An 18,371-nucleotide genomic window follows, 5' to 3' on the forward strand; every position below is an offset into this window, starting at 1 on the left:
CCCTGCACCACGCACTGGCCACTGTGGCGTTGGCCTGTGTTTTCACGTCGTGTGGGCGCCCAGTGAGCGTCCCCCCCGCCGGGCTGTTTCTGACTTGGCTGGTTTCTGGGTGGTGTGTGGCTCCCGCCATCTTCCTGTCTGGTGTGCTGGCTGGAGTAGTCGCTGGCTGTGTGGGGGAGCGGGCGTTTTCCTCCCTGCTGGCTAGGGGCTGGGGTTGGAGGGAGGGGGGAGAGGAAGTGTCTACACATGTGTGCATGTGCATGTGCACATGGGTGTGCATGTGTGCGTGCCGGGGCTGGAGGCTGAGCTGCTTGTGTATAGTGTGTGGAATCCTGGAGCCGCTCTGGGCGGGGAAGCTCTCTTCCTGAGTCAGCCCTCTGGCCTCTAGCCACTTAGCGCTCACTTTTTCCTTTCGGAGCATGTTGTTCCCCAAGGGTCCCTAGAGCTGTCAGCTCTTCTCTATCCCTAAGATGCTCCCCCACCACCCTGGATCCAAAGCCCCCACCCTCATGCCACCTCTCCCTCCCAGGCAGAGCTGCTCCCCTTTGTCATGCAGACTGCTGTCTTACAGAGCTCCACCTCCGCCTGGGTCTTCCGGGGGTCCTGAGCAATGGTGATCTGGACACTCAATTTGGTGGGCTTGCTGCATCCCTCCCATCTTCCTGTCTCTTGCGCCCATCTCTGCGGAGGCTTGGGTGGTAGGGCTGCTTGTTGGTGGCAGGATTGGGGTCTGTGAAGAGGGCACCATGGCGGGGAAGCCCAGGGAAACGCCTCTGGAAATGACAGTGCATGGGCTGAATGGTATTGTCTGAACAGCCTTAGAAAATTATTTGCGTTGGGACAAACTGTAGAGGCTCCAGAACAAGTTTGTCTAAGAGAACCTCAGTCTGCCTTTTTCCTGCACCCGCCACGCCCCCACCTCCCACCCCCAACCCCTCACAGCCCCTCTACTGCCCTCCTAGGCTCTCTCCAGCAACCTGGGGTGAAGGCTGCCCTTAGAGGATGCTTGAAGCACCATGCTTGCACCTCCCTGTGTGGTCGGGCAATGCCTGCGTCTCCTGGCCTCTGCTTCTAACTAACCCAACGCAGGAATTCTAGGAATTAGAGGCAAGCTTTGTGAAATGGAGTTGAGGAGGGAGCTGGTTATATTTTGGATTTCACCCTTCAGGAATTGCTGGCCATGATTCCCAGATGCTGATATCTCCATGTAGAGGGTCAGAGGTCTCAGCACATGATGTATGTCCGCTCATTTCAGTGTGAAGCTTCGTGTATGCACTGAGTATTGGCCATTTCGTGGAGCTCACCGTGATTCCTTTGCCCAGACAAGGACACCGAGGCCCAGGGAATAGTTGAGCCCCCCCACCCCCCGCACACGTGTTTGAGAAGCTGGTGAAACACCAGAGCTGGGCTTGGAAGTGGAGTGATGTGCTTAGTCCTTAGCATTGCTGTCTGGCCTGAAGCTGGGTGTCGGTGAAGGCTCTGTCGGAAAGCCTGGAGAAGGGCTCCTGGTCCTTTTCTTTTGCTTTCTCAGATGAGGGTTTGGCATCGGGAAAATGGGAGCTCTTAGCTCCTTTCTTGGGAGCATGGCGGATGTCCCCCTGCCTGCCACTAATGTCTGCTGCCTGCTGTCTCCCCCTTGCCCTGCCCTGTCTTGCAGAGGTGGTGGGACACACCCATGGGCCACTGGATGGGAGCCTGTATGCCAAGGTGAAGAAGAAAGATTCCCTGAATGGCACTACCGGGGTAGTGGCTGCCACTCGCCCTGCCCTGTCAGCTACACCCAACCACGTGGAGCACACCTTGTCTGTGAGCAGCGACTCAGGCAACTCTACCGCCTCCACCAAGACAGACAAGACCGATGAGCCTGGCCTGGGGACTGCCAGCGTCCCCACTTCCCTGAGTCCCCAGGAGAAGCAGGAGCTGGACCGCCTGCTCAGTGGCTTTGGCTTAGAGAGAGAGAAACAAGGTGCTATGTACCACTCGCCGCACCTCAGGTCCCGCGCAGCGGGGGGCCCGGCTGGGCCCGCCTCAGGCCGCCATGTTGTGCCGGCCCAGGTTCATGTCAACGGTGGCACCTTGGCATCTGAGCGAGAGACAGACATCCTGGACGATGAGCTGCCCAACCAGGATGGGCACAGTGGGGGCAGTATGGGCACTCTGTCTTCCCTGGATGGGGTCACCAACATCAGTGAAGGAGGTTACCCCGAGGCTCTGTCCCCACTCACCAATGGTCTGGACAAGCCATACCCTGGAGAACCTCTGGTCAATGGTGGGGGCTACCCCTATGAGTCAGCCAGCCGGGCAGCACCGGCCCATGCCAGCCGCATGGCCCCCATGAAGCCCTCCTACTCCGCACAGGAGGGCTTAGCTGGCTACCAGCGTGAGGGGCTCCACTCAGCCTGGCCACAGCCGGTGTCCGCCTCCCACTATGGCCATGACCCCAGCGGCATGTTCCGCTCTCAGTCCTTTCCGGATGTGGAGCCCCAGCTGCCCCCTGCTCCAGCCCGTGGGGGCAGCAGCCGGGAGGCCGTGCAGAGGGGCCTGAATTCATGGCAGCAGCAGCAGCAGCAGCCGCCGCAGCCTCGCCCGCCTCCCCGCCAGCTGGAGAGTCTTCCAGGCAGCAGACCCAGCCCCCAGCCACCGGCAGAACCCCCCACCCCTGCTCTCCCCGAGTTCCCCAGGGCGGCCTCCCAGCAGGAGATCGAGCAGTCCATCGAGACCCTCAATCTGCTGATGCTGGACCTGGAGCCCACCTCCACGGCTGCCCCCCTGCACAAGTCCCAGAGCGTCCCTGGGGCCTGGCCGGGGGCCTCCCCGCTCTCCTCCCAGCCCTTCTCCGGGTCTTCCCGCCAGTCCCATCCACTCACCCAGTCCAGATCTGGCTACATTCCCAGCGGGCATGCCACCAGAACCCCCGAGCCTGTCACAACTGGCAGGTCTTACACGCCTTATGATTATCAGTCGTGTCCAGCTGGGGCCAACCAGAGTTTCCGTCCCCAGAGCCCAGCTGCCCCCTCCCCATCCACCTTCACACACAGCCCTGCAGGGCCCCAGCAGCCCCCGGCCTCGCTCCCCGGCCTCACAGCTCAGCCTCAGCTCCCACCAAAGGAAGCAACGTCAGACCCCTCCCGAACCCCAGAGGAAGAGCCACTGAACCTGGAAGGGCTGGTGGCCCACCGGGTGGCAGGTAAGAGCCTTGGGGACCCCATGAGTTAGATTTCCCCTCTTTCTTCCCCTACCCCTTCCTTCTGTGGTCTGGGAGGGTAAGGAGGTACAGCAGAGTGGTGTCCCCTCTGCAGCCCTGCAGGTTGCGGGAGAGTGCACCCAGCCATCTTTTCCTGCATTGATTGCCTATTAGGAACCAAACCAGACATGTAGACTCAGAAATCAATATCTCTCAGTTCCCGGCTTCAGGAAGTTTACCGTGTGGCCAAGGAATAGGTACACAGGCTGCTCCCACAGAGGGCATGGTGCTATCTCGATAGTGAGACTAAGGCCCCTAACACCTTGGGAATGCAAAGCCTAAGGCAATCAAGGCAAGCTTTCTGGTGGCCAGAGTACAGACTTTCTAAGGGACTGCCTGCCTGCCATGCTCCAGCTTCCGACTTCAAACCTTCATGACAGGCATGGAGATGGTGGGGGTAGGGGTGCAGGGGGTGGGCGTTGGGAGGGGCTCTGTGGACTTGGTTTTCTCTTAGGATTTCCCAGAGGCCCTCAGGGTATCCCAAAGTCCCCGAGCTCAGTTCAGTCTGATATTCATCCTCCAGGGGGCCTTTAAGGAATTTTGTCATTGGGGAAAGGTCTCCTTTCTTGGTCAAGGACCAACTCAGCATGGGAAACAAAGCTCCTTTTCATACCAGAGAGATCCAGAAAGCTAGTTGGAGAGAGGGGAGAGTAGAAGACAGTGTGAAGAACCTATTGGGGGGAAAATGTGGGAGGAAAATGAGTATCCAGCCCAGGAGAGACAACCCACTGGCCTCACTTTCTGCTGGTCTACCAGGACAGAGAATCTGAGCAGGAAGTCCTTTTGTTGTGAGGTAGGGCCTAGGGCAAGGGTGGCCCAGAAACTGGGACTGGGAGAGGTGGGCCTTGTGCCCCGCCCCTCAGCTGACAGGGTGGTAGGAGCTCCCGGGGAAGAAGATCAGCTGGCTCTGCCCTCCACCCTTTTCCTAAATTTAGGGGACGCTGAGTCACCGTGCCAGCTGCAAGGAGGGAGGGAGATGCCCTCCCTGGGGATGGGCCATGGTTTAGGGGAAGCAGCTCAGAAGGCCAGCTGGCTCTGGAGTTGGGCTCAGGACTGGGTGTGGGGGCATGGGTGCTCTGCCCTTGCCCTTCAGAGCAGAGAATCCCCAGTTCCACTCTAAGTGGCCTGCAGTAGCAGACATATTTACACCAAGGAAGCCGGCAGTCAGGGCCTCGCTTTCTAAGGCATCGGTGAGCAGCATATCATTGCTTTCCCCATGTCAGGACCCAGAACCAACTCTGTGCCTCTGGGGGTGACATGTTCTAGATGGGGCTGTGGCTTGTGTTGACCCACAAACACATCTAGGTCCCTGGCATGAGGGAACCTCCCTGGCTGCTTTGTCAGCAGGAACTGTTTTCCTTCTGGTTTTATTGTTTTCTAGAAATGCAATCCTCCTTTTAATGCTCTTATTGTAGCTTGAGTCTTAAAAGCTAGGATGCAACTTTCCTAGTTTGAGAAAGAGTGGATCCATTTGTAGTACACATCACACTTAAGGATGGGCAACGTAAGTATCAAAATCACTATTATTTAACATTATCATCCTTATCATCTAATACTGAATTGGAAGTCTCATCTAGTGCAACAAAGAAGACAATGAAATAATAAGAGTTGGAGTTGGGAGTCCAGTGGAGGTGTCTGAAGTTCTGCTCTGTGACTAGACTGATGGTGTGTGTCTCTAGACACTTCCTTTGTGAATGATGGACTCTCCTGATAGAAATTACAATGCAGGTTGGAAGTCAGATATGGGACTTATCTTTCAGGAGTCTAGCATTTTAGGAGAGAGAAAGAACCTGGAATTTTAAACTTATGGTCTAGGGATGTAATTCAATGGTAGAGCACTTGCCTTGCATGTACAAGGCTTTAGATGGCCAGCACTGAAATCAAACAAAGCAAAACCAATCCCAAGAAGAAAAAAGAAGAGAAGAAGCCCCATTCCTTTGTAATAAGAGGGATGGAGAAAGATCTGGGGAAGAGAAGTGGAGAGCTAGAGAGGCTGAGGAGGCTGCATGGGGCATGGTTGAACCAAGCCATGGGAGATGGAAGTGTTCTCTAAGTGGACCAGGTCCCTGGACAAAGCAGGCCCATGATGAGGACAGGAAAGCACAGCAAGTGTCTGCCGGGCTGAGAGTGGATGGACAGCATTGTAGGCTGTGACAGGGAGATTCAGGAAGGACCCGGCTCACACTTGAACTCAGAACCTTCACCTCTCTCAGCCATTTCACTCACAGCTGGTGCTCTACTACTTGAGTGACTTTGTATCCTACGTTTTGCTGGTTAATTGGCTGTAAGTCTTTCCAATTTATCTTCTCTGGAGGGAGAGGCTCCAAACCTTGATTCTCAGGTCTCAGCCTCCTGAGTAGCTTGGATTTTAGGCGTGAGCAGCTGGTGCCTGGCATCGGGATGTTCTTCAGTGACCAAACTGTGGTTTACCTAGCATTGATGTAGGTGGCCATTAGGTGGATTCATCAGGAGGATGAGCCATGGGCAGACCTGTGGTTTCTAGCAGATACATCTGATAGCTCTAGGCAGGAAGAATGCAAAGTGGGTGTGACTTTGAAGGGGAGATGCTTAGAGCTTATGAGCCAGGCCTGGTCAGGGAGCCCTAGATTAGGGTGCTGACCACGAGCATGGGAAAGACCTAGTGATGTCATGGGTAGGGTGGGGGCAGAGCCAAGGCAGCCACAAATCCGTTGTCTATGGTGGGTGAGGGCTATCGGGAACATGATCGAATGGGGGTCCCCCTTAACCCAATAGAGGGGGAGGAGGAAGGCGCTGGAGTAGGCACAGCGCACGGTGATACTCCCTCGAGTCTGGAATTGGGGCAGAGCTGGGTGGGGAGAGCTGTGTGTGGATTTTGGAGTGGAGGGTGAGTTGTGGGTGTGGCAAGGTCTCTGTGTTGGAGCTGGGGAGGGTAGCTATGTGGGAGGGTGGGGGCTGGGCTGAAAGGATGTGAGCAAGGGTGGTGGCAGAGAGGAGGGCAATGGCCATCCAAAGTCAAGGGATTGAAGGATTTGGGGAGGAGAAAGAGCCTCCGAGGGGCTGACGGAGGGATTGAGGAGGGAGTAGGGAGGAAGTGAAGACAGCCTGCCGAACATGCTTTGGAGTGGTTTTTTGATAAAAGGTCGGGGGGGGGGGGGAGAGAAAGAGGGAGAGCGGGGGAGGGGGGAGTGCAGGAGTTAAAGAGGGCGGGTAGATTAGTCTTGGGAATTGTTGGTAGAATGCGAATGTTTTGGAGGTCAATGACAAGGAGGGTGGAGGAGGAAGATGGAGAAGGCAGGAGTGACTGAGATGGATGGAATGAAGTCTCTGAGCCAGTGAAGGGATGGACCTACCAGCCCAGGGGGATACGTGAAGCCCAGCCGGGAGCTCTGATATCTCTTTATGAAGATACAAAGGATGATAAATATAGAAAGGAATATTCAAGTCACTCCTTCAGAGCGGGCGTGGGAAACCACTTTCTTTAAAAAAAAAATTATTCTGTACATAGGGCTGAGTCCAAGGCCCATTCAACATGGCAAGGCAGGCTGCCGCCTTGCATCTGTGCAACTTACTTACCTAGGCTCTGGAAGAAAGGGTGGTAAGTAGTGCATAACACCTTTCCCTGCGGCAGAGTCAGACATGGCCCAAAGAAGCCAACAGATAGGTATTTCAGATGGCTGCTCAGCTCCATAGAGATAACAAAGGGAGTGCCAATGAGGGATGGAAAGGGTGTGTGTGTGTGTGTGTGTGTGTGTGTGTTGCATTTGATATGGGATGGTCAGAGATTTCTTGGGCAGGAAGGGAATGTGCACTGTAAAATAGGGAGTATAAAGGGCCTAGAGGAGAAATGTGCTGGTATGGCTGGAAAGAGAACAGGGTCGGAACTGGCTTACAGTTGGATCCTGAGGACTTTGGTTTTTGCTCTGTGTGGCATGGGAAGCCCTGGAAAGGCTTCGGTCCATGGAGTGACATCATTTGGCTTGCTCTTCAAAGGACCAGTGTGTCCAGGATGGAAGGGGAGGGCGAGACAAGGTTGGAGGCTGCTGCTATTGATCAGGGAGGGAGCGGTGGGGATGGGGAGAAGATTGTGGAAACATTTTACAAGTGAAGCCAACAAGACTTAGGGACAGATGGGACAAGACAGTGAGAAGAAAAGGAAAGGCAGGGACAAAGGCAGGTTCTTGGCTTCAGTAAACACTAGGGAGGCTTCTTACTGAGCTGGTGAGAAGTGTGTGTGTTGGGGGGGGGGCTGGATTAGAGGGATCCAGCTCACCAGGGACACCCCGGGCTTGCTAGGCCTGTGGAGCCTAGGAATGGTCAGGAGTCTATGAGGGAGACACTGTGGCTTGGGGAGGAGAGAGCCCTGTGCAGGTGCAGGCCCGGGCCCTGGAGCGGGGAGTGAGGAGGTTTGGACAGTGGGACTGAGGGGCAGAGCGATGCTTGGCGGGGCACCCCCGGTCTCTGACAGCCAAGGACTCCCTGTCCCAAGAGGCAGTTGACACAAGAGAGAAAGGAAGATGGTGGGGGCCAGGCTGGGGGTGAGGTGGAAGGAAAGGGAGGAGTGACATAACTGAAATCTCTGGTCCCGGGCTGCCATCTTCTTCTCTCACTGTTGGGTTAGAAACTAGGGGGGCCCAGGGCTCTGTGAGGAACGTGACTCCGAGCGACCCTCTCTTCTTGTCCCATTCCCCTCCTCCCGCCAGTGTGTGGCCCAGACCCCCAGGCAGAACATCCACTAATCTTAATTTTCTCTTTGTTTTTGTTTTGTTTCGTCTTGTTTAATGCCTTGTCCTCTGCCTCCCCCACCCCACCCCCTTGTGCCCGTGTCCACCTGTTCTCTGTGCCTTTGGTGGGGCACTGGCTTTGCCTGGTATGTCCCTCCTGCCTGCCTCCCCTCCTGCCGGCTCCCCTGGGGTGCGGGTGGGCAGCATACAATGCCAAACTGCAGGGCTTGGCTCAAAGGGGCAGCTTCCGGCCCCCTCCTCTCCACCGAGCCTCCTCGCTTTCTGGTTAATCTCTCCCCTTTCCCTTTTCCATTGGTAGCTCTTGTTCCCTTCCCTCCTGCTCTTTCCCTCCTTCCCTCTCTCCTGTCCTTCTATAGTAGTTGTCCCCTTTACATCTCTTCTTGTTCTTTCCTCTCCCTTTGCCCATTTCCCCTCTCCACCCTGCATGAGCCCAGGCTCCCTCCTGCGCGGCTGTATGCTTTCAGCTTGGCCTGAGCTTTCAGGGTCCCCCGTGGGGACACAGGCCTCCCGGGTGAGGTCTCACTGACAGTTCTCACTGGCCTCTCACTCAGGTGGACAGCCTGGGCTGCAGGGCCAGGTCTCTGTCAAGGAGCCAGGCTGGGCTTTGTGCGGGGACACAAGGCACCGGACAAGGAGTGGTGGGTAGCCCAGCTCCCACTGATCTGGCCACTCATGAGCATAGCACACCTTGGGGACAGGGGACCCCAGAGGCTTGGGTTGTGGCTCTGATCCTGCCTGTGCCCTGCTCTGTGCCCTGTGGAGTTTCTTAATTCTTTGGGGTTCATTTTCCTAATCTGGAAATAGAGGTTCAAGTCCCACCATGTACATTTTGCTCAGTGGTGTGGCAGTCCTGCATCAGGGTCCTGCTTCTTCTTTTAGAAATTGTTATTATTATTTTTGTACCACTACTGGAGCTTGAACTCCGGGCCTGGGCACAGTGTTTTGGCTTTTTCGCTCAAGGCTAAAACTCTACCACTTGAGCCACAGCGCCACTTCCTGCTTTTTGAGTAGTTAATTAGAGGTAAGAGTCTCTTGAACGTACCTGCTCAGCTGGCTTCCAACTGAGATGCTCAGATCTCAGCCTCCTGAGTAGCTAGGATTACAGGCATGAGCCACCAGTGCCCCCACTGTTTTTTATTTTTATTTTTTTTATTTGAGGCAATGATGTCCACTCACATCAACTCCCAGCCTCTTAGAAAAAGCAGGACCTTAGGGTCTTAGACCTAGGGAAGGAATCCCCAGGTCTTTGCCTCCATCTCTGAACCTGGAGGCTGCTGTCTGAGAGACTTGTACTCAGCCAACCCAAATGCCATGGCCTTGAGCAGCTCCAGGAAGAGGCTGAGGGGCTGTGGGAATCATGGACCACAATGGCAGTGCCTTCTAGTCTTTGATTGTTCTGATTCATGGATGGATAATGGAGGGCTGGCTCAGGCAGACTCCTTTTCCCCTCCTCCTCCTCCTCCTCCTCCTCCTCCTCCTCCTCCTCCTCCTCCTCCTCCTCCTCCTCCTCCTCCTCCTCCTCTCCTCCTCCTCCTCTTCCTCCTCCCCCCCTCCCCTTCAGCCCTCCTCTCAGCCCAGTGGTGGGGAGTACAGTGATTCAGGGTCTGGGTGGAGAGATCCTGTCCCGAGGGGAGCTGGCATGGCTTGCCCTGGGGCTGCTAGTGTGGTCGCCGTGTGGCTTTCTGGTGCCCTGGTCCAGCAGGTGGCCTTCCTCCTGGATCCTCTCACTTCCGGAGCCTGGGCATGCCGTCGGATACCCAGTCCTGCCGTCTGGAGCTGAGCGATCCAGTCTTTTGGAAATTGGAAGGCTGGAAAGAAGAGTTGGGTCTGTGGGGGGTGGGGGGTGACTAGCCTGGGACCTTTTGGGGGGCCTGTGAAGATACCAGGGTATTTGTCTATGTGGCTGGGTGTGGGGGAAGTGCTTTTCCAGAGGGTATTTTAGTGATAGGTGTCAGGACTTCAGCTTCCAGGATTGCAGTGTGTGTGTGTGTGTGTGTGTGTGTGTGTGTGTGTGCATTTGCACATGTGCAAGTGTGTGTATCAGGTGACAGTCCATTCTTGTGAGGGGAGCCCAGGGCAGAGAGCTGTTCTCCTAGGAGCAACACCATCCCGATGGCACAGTGTCGGTCCTTGGCAGTGGCACTGACCTCTGCACCGGTCCTGACTTCTGGGCTGTGTGGCAGTCTCTGGCTGAGCTGACAGTAATTCTCACAGGGCAGTAGAGCCCAATGCCAGCCCCAGAGGACAAGGCAGGCTCTCTGACATTGGGGTGTCATGATCTTTCAGGGCTTCCTGCTCCTCAGGCTCCTAGGATAGAAGGCATGGCTCTCCAGCTGGGCTGGGAGAACCTTCCAGAGTTCCTCTTTCATCCTTTCTTCCTCTGGGCCCCTCATTTCTTGCAGGGATCTGTAGGGGCTGACTGTAGAGGGGCTGAAGGCCCCCTAGGACTCTACTGTCCTAGTGCCCTGCTGCCCTTCTGTTGGGGGGGGGGGTGCCCGCACATGTGTGTGTGCCTGCCTCTGCTTGTGTGTGTGTAGGAGAGAGGCCCTGAGAGGGAGAATGGGGTTGGGGACTGAGGACGTCCAGGTGGAGGGTGGTGCTGGGGAGCAGGCCTGTTTTTATGACGGCCAGTCTATGGGATGAGAGAGGGTTGTTCTCTCTCTCTCTCTCTCTCTCTCTCTCTCCCCCTCTCTCTCTTTCTCTCTCTGACACTGGCCTTCAGCTTGTGTCCAGGCATCTCTGCTTGGCTAAGGAACAATGGCGCTCTCTTCTCTCTCCTCCATGCCGCGACCTCCTCCCTTAGAGAGACGAAAGCGAGAGGGTGGGGAGAATAGGGGCTCTCCGGACTTTCTAGGGTAGTACTGGGCTTGCCAAGGGGGACAACAGTGGGACACTGTGTTGAGAGAATGAGTGGCCGCGACGGGCCACTGCTGTCATGGGGTACCCTGGCAACCCTCTCCAGGGGGCTGGCCGGGGGGTGAGGGGGTGGAGTGTGGGGGCGGGGGAGGCTCTGTCCTGCAGCTCCTTGACTCTTTGGTGGTCTTTTGATCCTTCCTCCCTGGCCCTGGTCAGGACTTGTTGGCATTTGGCAGCCAGGGGAGGAAATCCACCAGAAGGCTGGGTGCACTCTTTGGTAGTGACTGGCTGTCCTGGGCAGGGTCGCGTGACCCCCTCCACCTGTGGTAAGCCCCACCCGACGGGCCACCTCAGCTCCCAGGGCTGCCTCCGAGGGAACCAGTCCCTTTTTCTGTAGGCAGAACGGAAGCCTCAGATCTCCAAATAGGGAACCAGGTCATTCCCTTGCAAGGCAGAGAAGCCGCCAGGAATGAGGCTACTGAGGTAGGCGAGGCCGGAACTGCGACCAGCGCCCTACTCCAGCCATCCTCGTCTGTCACAGCATTGTTAGAACATCAATGGCTGGGTCTGTTTCCCTCTGATGTTTGTGCCAGGAACGAAGCCAGCAGCAGCTCTGGTCCACATTCCCCAGAGGACTGAGTGTGGGTCAGGGGCTGTGGGAGGAAGGAGGATGCGTGGCTGAGGCTGAAGGCATCCTTCCACAGGTCTGGCCGAGGTGCTGGCACAGCACAACGGACGCCCTCCAAGGCCTGGGAGCCTGGGCTTAGTGGAGGTGGCCAGCATGGCTCCCCTACCCCCAAGCCACACACTCCCTCCTCCACTCCTGGTGGATGTTTCTACTAGCTCCTGCTTGCAAATCAGGACAGTCTGCAGTTAGGGGCCTCTTCACTTTCAACAGTTTGCAAGAGTATCAGTTGAGTTGGCGGGGAGTGGTACGACTTGAATGACAGCCCATGTGGGGACCCCAGGCCCATTCCTCCACAGCGTCTGCGTCAGCACACAGATACGCATTACGGGCTCTGGGAGTCCCCTCATCTTGGGGTCGTATGAATGTGTGTCACAGGGGCTGTGTGAGGCACCCTCGGAACATCAGCTGTGAACTTGGCAGCCAGCAGCCTACTGCTTGTGACCAGAAGGAAGGTTTGTTTCCTAGCTGGCAACCCTCATCATGGCTGCCGTAGGGCCAGCTTGGGGCTCACAGGGGCTGCTGGGATATGCAGACCTCATTGTAGATGGGAAGATGATTGAGGAGGTGGACTGATTCCTACCTGCATGCACTGGCACATTCCTAGGGCCCAGCAGTGTGTGGGTGTGCACGCGTGCATGGATGTGTGTGTGCGCATGTGTGTCTACATGTATGCACGCACTCCCACGTGTCCCAGATGTATGTTCCGGGTCCCCAGCCTGTGTGACTTAGGGCCTTTGGTAAGTCCTCGTGATGAAGGCACTGGGCTGGGTCATGGTCTCCAGGATGTGAGTTTTCTAGGATTCTGGGAGCCATCTCAATGAGGCAATGGGTTCCATGCCTCAGTCCAGCTGCAGGAAGAGTGGGTGGGAGGGAGTGGAGGAGGGAGAGGCTGACAGCATGCCCAGCCCATGCAGTGGGCCTGGGATAGGACGTGTAGCCAGCTGGCAGATGGAACACATGACTTCTCTCTGTGAGGAGGGGCAGGGTGGGCCCTCTGCCACCTTGGGGTGAGAGGAGAGAGTGCGCAGATAAGGGGAAGTTGATAAGAGGCTTTGGGGTACACTGGATGAAGGTTGGGGAGAAGGCCCTAGAGAGGGTCAGAAACATTCCCAACAGCCAGTTGGGGAGAGGATGTGAGAGCGAGTAAGACTTGGTCGTTCCTTTGTTTCACCATTTGCAAGATGATGCAATTGAGTCCTTTCCAAGAGCTCTTCCCCACGGGCTCCATGTTGCTTGTTGGTTGATGTGGTTGCCTTGGAGACAGTCTCTTCCCTGCCTCCCATCCCTCGTCTAGAAGCTTTGGCCCCCTGCCTCCAGGGGCTGGAAGGAGCGAACATCTGTTTCTTGTATCAATCTCTTGTGCTCCTGATCCCCACTCTTCATGGAGTAGATTCCTACAGAAGGCTGAGCCCAGGGCAAAGCTGATCCCCAACCCACAGAGAAACCTCTAGGATGGGAGCAGAGTTGGGCCCAGGAAGACTGAGGGAGATGCTAAGGGGAGGGAGATCCTGTCTGGCCCCTGTACCGGCATTGTCTTCTCAAAGGTGTATGTGTGTGTGGAGGGGGTGTGAGATTAGATGGAATCACTCATTTGTCAAGTAATGTGCTCATTGCCCTCCCTGCCCTGCCATTCCTTCAGGGGTGCAGGCTCGGGAGAGGCAGCCTGCAGAGCCCCCAGCCCCACTCCGGAGGCGGGCAGCCAGCGAGGGACAGTATGAGAACCAGTCTCCCGAAGCTACATCCCCCCGCAGCCCTGGGGTCCGCTCTCCTGTCCAGTGCGTCTCCCCCGAGCTGGCTCTCACCATCGCCCTCAATCCCGGAGGGCGGCCCAAAGAGGTGAGTCTGTGAGCTGCTGGGGCTCTAAGAGAGCAGTGGAGCCCATAGACTATCTCCAGGACCCAGCGTTCAGCTTGTCACCTGGTGGTCAGCCTTGTCAGCGATTGGCTCTCCCCTGGCCCCGCCCCGCACATCCTTCCCTAAGGTCTCTTCTTGGCCATGTAGAATCGGGAGGCCATTTCCTCCCTGCAGTAGCTTTTATGTTCCTACTCCTTATATATTAATGCTGGGATGAGTGCTCCCATCTTGAGTCCCAAAGAGAATCCTTGAGTAGGTGATCAGGATCCTGGGAAGGCCATAGGTGACATGAGTCTCCAAACCTGGTCAGATAGACTGTCAGGAATGTGTTGGAGTCCTTTCCAGAAATCAAGGATCTCTTGGAAGATTCAGTTGTCATGCTCAAATGTTTGTCTTTCTGAGATGTTTCCAGAGATAGAGACACTGGGTCTTGAACTTCAACGTGTGTATAAACCACTGGGGAGTCAGATCATACTCTAGATTCCCAAGTCCTGCTGCAGAGGCTGGGTTGGGACCCAGGAACCTGTATTTTAAGCATATATCCTGAAAGATTCTGATACTGTTGGAGCATGGGCCACGCTTTATGATATTGTGCGACCTTGTAACTTCCATGCTTGGAAGTCATTTTGGACAGCAATGGCCTTCACACGGTTTTTTTCCTCCCTTGCTTTCTGGTAGACCCAAATCTCCTGTCCATCCTCCAGCCCCTCCTCTGTGGCCCTGCTCTGAAATATTCCCATGGCAGGTGCTCCTGAATTCCGATTGGCAGAAGTAGCCTTGCCGACAGACAGACATGCTCCCAGCTGTGGGGCTGTGCATGGCCCGTATCTCCACCGGAGCCCTCACCGGAGCACTGGGGGAGAGTCAGGCCGGGAGGGGAATTGTGCTGTGTGACTATGGACAAGGTCATCTGGAGGGGAAAGAACCTCTCCTCAGGGATCTCCCCTTTGTTCTCCTGCAGCCCCATCTACACAGCTACAAGGAGGCCTTCGAGGAGATGGAGGGAGCCTCCCCAACCAGCCCACCACCCAGTGGGGGTAAGGACCCTGGAGAAGCCTGTCTTCCCACCCCCTCAGCCCCTCCTCTCAGTCTTGGCCTGTGTATGGGTGCAAGGGAGGAGTGCACCAGGCATGTCGGGCAGGCCTAGAATCTCTTGCTTCTCACTTCTGTGGCTCACCACCCTCATCCTCGCTTCTTTTCTTCCAATGCCCTGTTGTCCTCTATAGTCTCTACCCACACCTAAGGATGAGGCAGCCACTGTCTGAGCCTTCAGACTGGTTGACCATGAGCCTTGGGTTCTCATTCTTGGGACTTCGTTGTTTGAATCTTTTGACATTTCTACCACCCGAATGTGACTCTTTGTGACTTGGCCCCACCCTTGTTTCCAACTCCTATTTCTGTCTGTGTCTAGGAAGATCCTCCATTGCAGACAGCCTATGTGACTTCCATTAGAGACACACAGGCCTGGGCTGGCAGGCTGGTAGAGTCTCGGTGCCATCCACCCTTGGCCTTCAGGCACCGGCGGGTCATTTATAGCCCTGTCACACTCATTGTGGAGGCAGGCCCCCACCAGGACAGCCAAGAGAAAAGGCCTGGATGAGCTCAGGAGTGGGCAGTGTCCCTTTTCATTCGGGAACCATCCTGAACCAGTGCCGGGCTAGATTTACCTCCCCCGGTGCGGGGATGCTAAGCTTACTCCCTTGTCAGTGCTCCCCTTTTCACCCTCTCCCCTGGGCACCCGACCAGCAGGCGGCCAAGGTGGAGTGAAGGGACACGGGCTAGCCTAAGGTGCACGTGGCCGAACGAGATCCCCTTTTCCTCCCTCCTTACTCACCAAGGAAGCCAGGCGCAGACGGATCTTGGAGACGCTTCGGAGAGCAATCCGATTTAATTGGGAGGGACTCACAGTAATATAGTAGTGATGACAAGGATTGAGCATGAGCTGGCGATAGGCTGGCGAGCTTGTCCATCCAAGAGCAGCTCCCAAGGACCTCCCTCATGGGCTAATGTCACTTCCCATAGTACCGCCCTGTGGGCAAAGCCCGTGCGAAAAGGGAGCACACGTGCTCGCTGGCGCGAGGTGGGGGATGGTCTCAAAGCTACCCCTTCTGGTTCTGGACCCACACTTCCACACTGCCCCAGGGCTGGGGGAAGGGCGGCGTCTCGGGAGTGCTCTCCTCGCCCTTCCCCCCTTAAGGCCAAGATGAATCCCCAACAAACCAGGGGATGTAGTTGTGGGAAATGCAGTGGCCGAGCCACACCAGGGTGTGAGGGATTCAGGCTCGCTTATGCAAGAGGCTTTGGGCTGTCAGAACAGGAGAGACTCAGGCTCCTGAGCTGGGCCTAAGGTTGAGCCATTCTTTGCCTCTGTGAGAGTGGGGGTGGGTGAGGAAGGGTGGGCTGGAATTGACTGCATCTATTGGGAACTGGCTTTTCTGCACTGGGGTGGGAGGTGGTACCAACCCTGGCCCATGTGCCAGTAGAATGTGGGTAGGCTGCCATCTTGGATACACGTGAGGTTGAAGTTGTGACTGATCGGCAGGCCTTGGAAGCTGTGGCTCCTGCTGCCCAGCGCAGACAGAATAATGACATTCTCCAGAAGTCACATGCAAAAGGGTGACAGGAAATTTACTGGTGAAATTAATTTGCAACGTATATTTATCAGACAGGGCATGATGCTATATGACTAGAATTCCTGCTACCCAGCCAGGATACAGAAGCAGGAGCATCTTGAGACCAGTCTGGGTAAAAATAGACCTTATTTGAACAAAAACTAGCAAGGGCTAGGGACATGACTTCCAATACTTGAAGCGCAAGGCCCTGAGTTCAATCCCCAGTACCACCAAAAAAAAAGAAAAAAAAATCTGAAATGTTGTCATTAGAATACTTTTACAGTCTTTTGGAAAGTACCATTATGTAAAAAGAAACATTTTAAGAATACATTTTATCTTAACTTCAATGTAAGCTATTGAGATACTGATTTGATTAATATAAAAAAATAATCCAGGCATGATAGCAAACATTGATAATCCCAGCACTTAGGAGGCTGAGGCAGGAGGATTGAGACTTTGAGGCCAGATAGAGCTACATAGTGAGACTCTGTCTTCACGAAACAAAACAAAAACAAAATAGCCAGGCCACCAGTGGCTTATGCCGTTAATCCTAGCTACTCAGGAGGCTGAGAACTGAGGATTGTGGTTTGAAGCCAGCCCAGGCAGGAAAGTCCATGAGATGCTTATCTCAAGTAATCACCCAGAAGCTGGAAGTAGAGCTCAAGTGGTACAGCACCTGCCTTGAGTGGGAAAAAAATGAAAACTAAGGATCAGTATGTGCCGGGCTAGATTTACCTCCCCTGGTGCGAGGATGCTAAGCTTACTCCCTTATCAGTGCTCCCCTTTTCACCCTCCCCTGGGCACCCGACCAGCAGGCAGCCAAGGTGGAGCGAAGGGACATGGGCTAGCCTAAGGTGCACGTGGCCGAACGAGATCCCCTTTTCCTCCCTCCTTACTCACCAAGGAAGCCAGGCGCAGACGGATCTTGGAGACGCTTCGGAGAGCAATCCAATTTAATCGGGAGGGGCTCACAGTAATATAGTAGTGATGACGAGGATTGAGCATGAGCTGGCGATAGGCTGGCGAGCTTGTCCATCCAAGAGCAGCTCCCAAGGACCTCCTTCTTGGGCTAATGTCACTTCCCATAGTACCGCCCTGTGGGCAAAGCTCGTGAAAGGGGAGCACACGTGCTCACTGGCGCATGGTGGGGGATGGTCTCAAAGCTACCCCTTCTGGTTCTGGACCCAGAAGGAGATAGGTGTGGCTCCCTTCCACACTGCCCCAGGGCTGGGGGAAGGGCGAGATGAATCCCCAACAAGTATGCAGGCCCTGAGTTCAGGCCCATACTGGCACAAAAAGAAATTAACCCCAAAGAGAGCTACTTTATATTCTTCCTGCACACAGCTTGAATTCAGCTGTGTATCTCAGAGCAGATCAACTCACCTCAAGTATTGGGCTGATAGCCACTATCTTGGACTCAGTGATTGCAGGCCTGGGCAATCTACACATCCATGGGCGAAGCTGCCCCATTTTGAGCCTCTAGACTGACTCACCCTAGGGCCCGGCAAACCTGAGGGTAGTGTGGAGTGGTCTGAACCATTGAGGCTGCACAAGAGCTCATTTCTCCCCTTTTCTCTCTATCCCCCGGGGATAAGAGTAAGTCAGAGGCTTCATAAACAAGTGGGCTGGGGAGAGAGGCTGGAAGGTGGAGAAACGTGAGGAATTCTTCTCTGAGGAAGCAGAGGGGGCTGCCTGGCTTTGGTGTCACTCCCACCTCCCCGCCTTGGCAGAAAGGACTACATCACTCCTCGTCTTTGCTTACGGGGTCCCCTGCCCTCTGCGGACCTGCTAGATGGGCGTATGCAGAATGAACTGGAGCTGCACAGTAGTCTCAGGCTGGGCGGGCATTCCTTCATCCATGGTACCACTCGGTGAAGGGTTTGTTTGGCAGACATCTCTAGAAGCTTGAAGGGTGTCTGTGAGCGAGATGCCACATTAGGCAGTGGGGTGAGGTGGTGGTGTAGGCAGAGGAGCTAAGCCTGGACTTCCTGGCACTTGGAGTGGTATATTTGTATATCATTTGTCCACTGGACATCTGGGGGTCGAGCGCAGCAGGAGGGCCCCCATCTAGCTCATCCAGGCCGCTGGGCAGCAGTAGTAGTGTCCTTGGGCTGTGGCCTCTGCCAGGGGCCTGAGCTCCCCAGTTGGAGACCTAGAGTTTCTTTCTTTCCTTTCTTCCGTGTGAGGAGGCAGCTGCCACCGAGACATCCCGTGACCAGGCCACACGGCTGTGCCCGCGGCCTGCTCTGACCTTGTGTGTTAGATGACACTTGTAACCCAGATGGGCAGCTCAGGACAAGCCCGGGCTTTGTGCAGGAAGCTGGTGTTCCTAGTGGGGCACCGCCTGGTCTTCTCCTTCTCTGCAGGCCCCACACGGATTTCTTGCCTGCTGG

General features: G+C 55.5%; 1 protein-coding gene across 17 annotated transcripts in view; it reads left to right on the forward strand.

The window, feature by feature from the left end:
• Positions 1-18,371, forward strand: part of Tns1 (tensin 1) — a 160,634-nt gene that overhangs the window by 112,217 nt on the left and 30,046 nt on the right. For 11 of the 17 annotated variants that reach the window (XM_048344790.1, XM_048344792.1, XM_048344781.1 and 8 more), the window contains 4 exons: positions 1,658-3,187; positions 8,152-8,232; positions 13,152-13,348; positions 14,328-14,403. In XM_048344790.1, the coding sequence (XP_048200747.1) occupies positions 1,658-3,187; positions 8,152-8,232; positions 13,152-13,348; positions 14,328-14,403 (1,884 nt within the window). The remainder of the gene's footprint in view (positions 1-1,657; positions 3,188-8,151; positions 8,233-13,151; positions 13,349-14,327; positions 14,404-18,371) is intronic. The other 6 variants (XM_048344777.1, XM_048344778.1, XM_048344779.1 and 3 more) reach the window with 2 other exon arrangements.

The sequence above is a fragment of the Perognathus longimembris genome, chromosome 4, assembly GCF_023159225.1.
Source record: "Perognathus longimembris pacificus isolate PPM17 chromosome 4, ASM2315922v1, whole genome shotgun sequence".
NCBI classification, from domain to species: domain Eukaryota; kingdom Metazoa; phylum Chordata; class Mammalia; order Rodentia; family Heteromyidae; genus Perognathus; species Perognathus longimembris.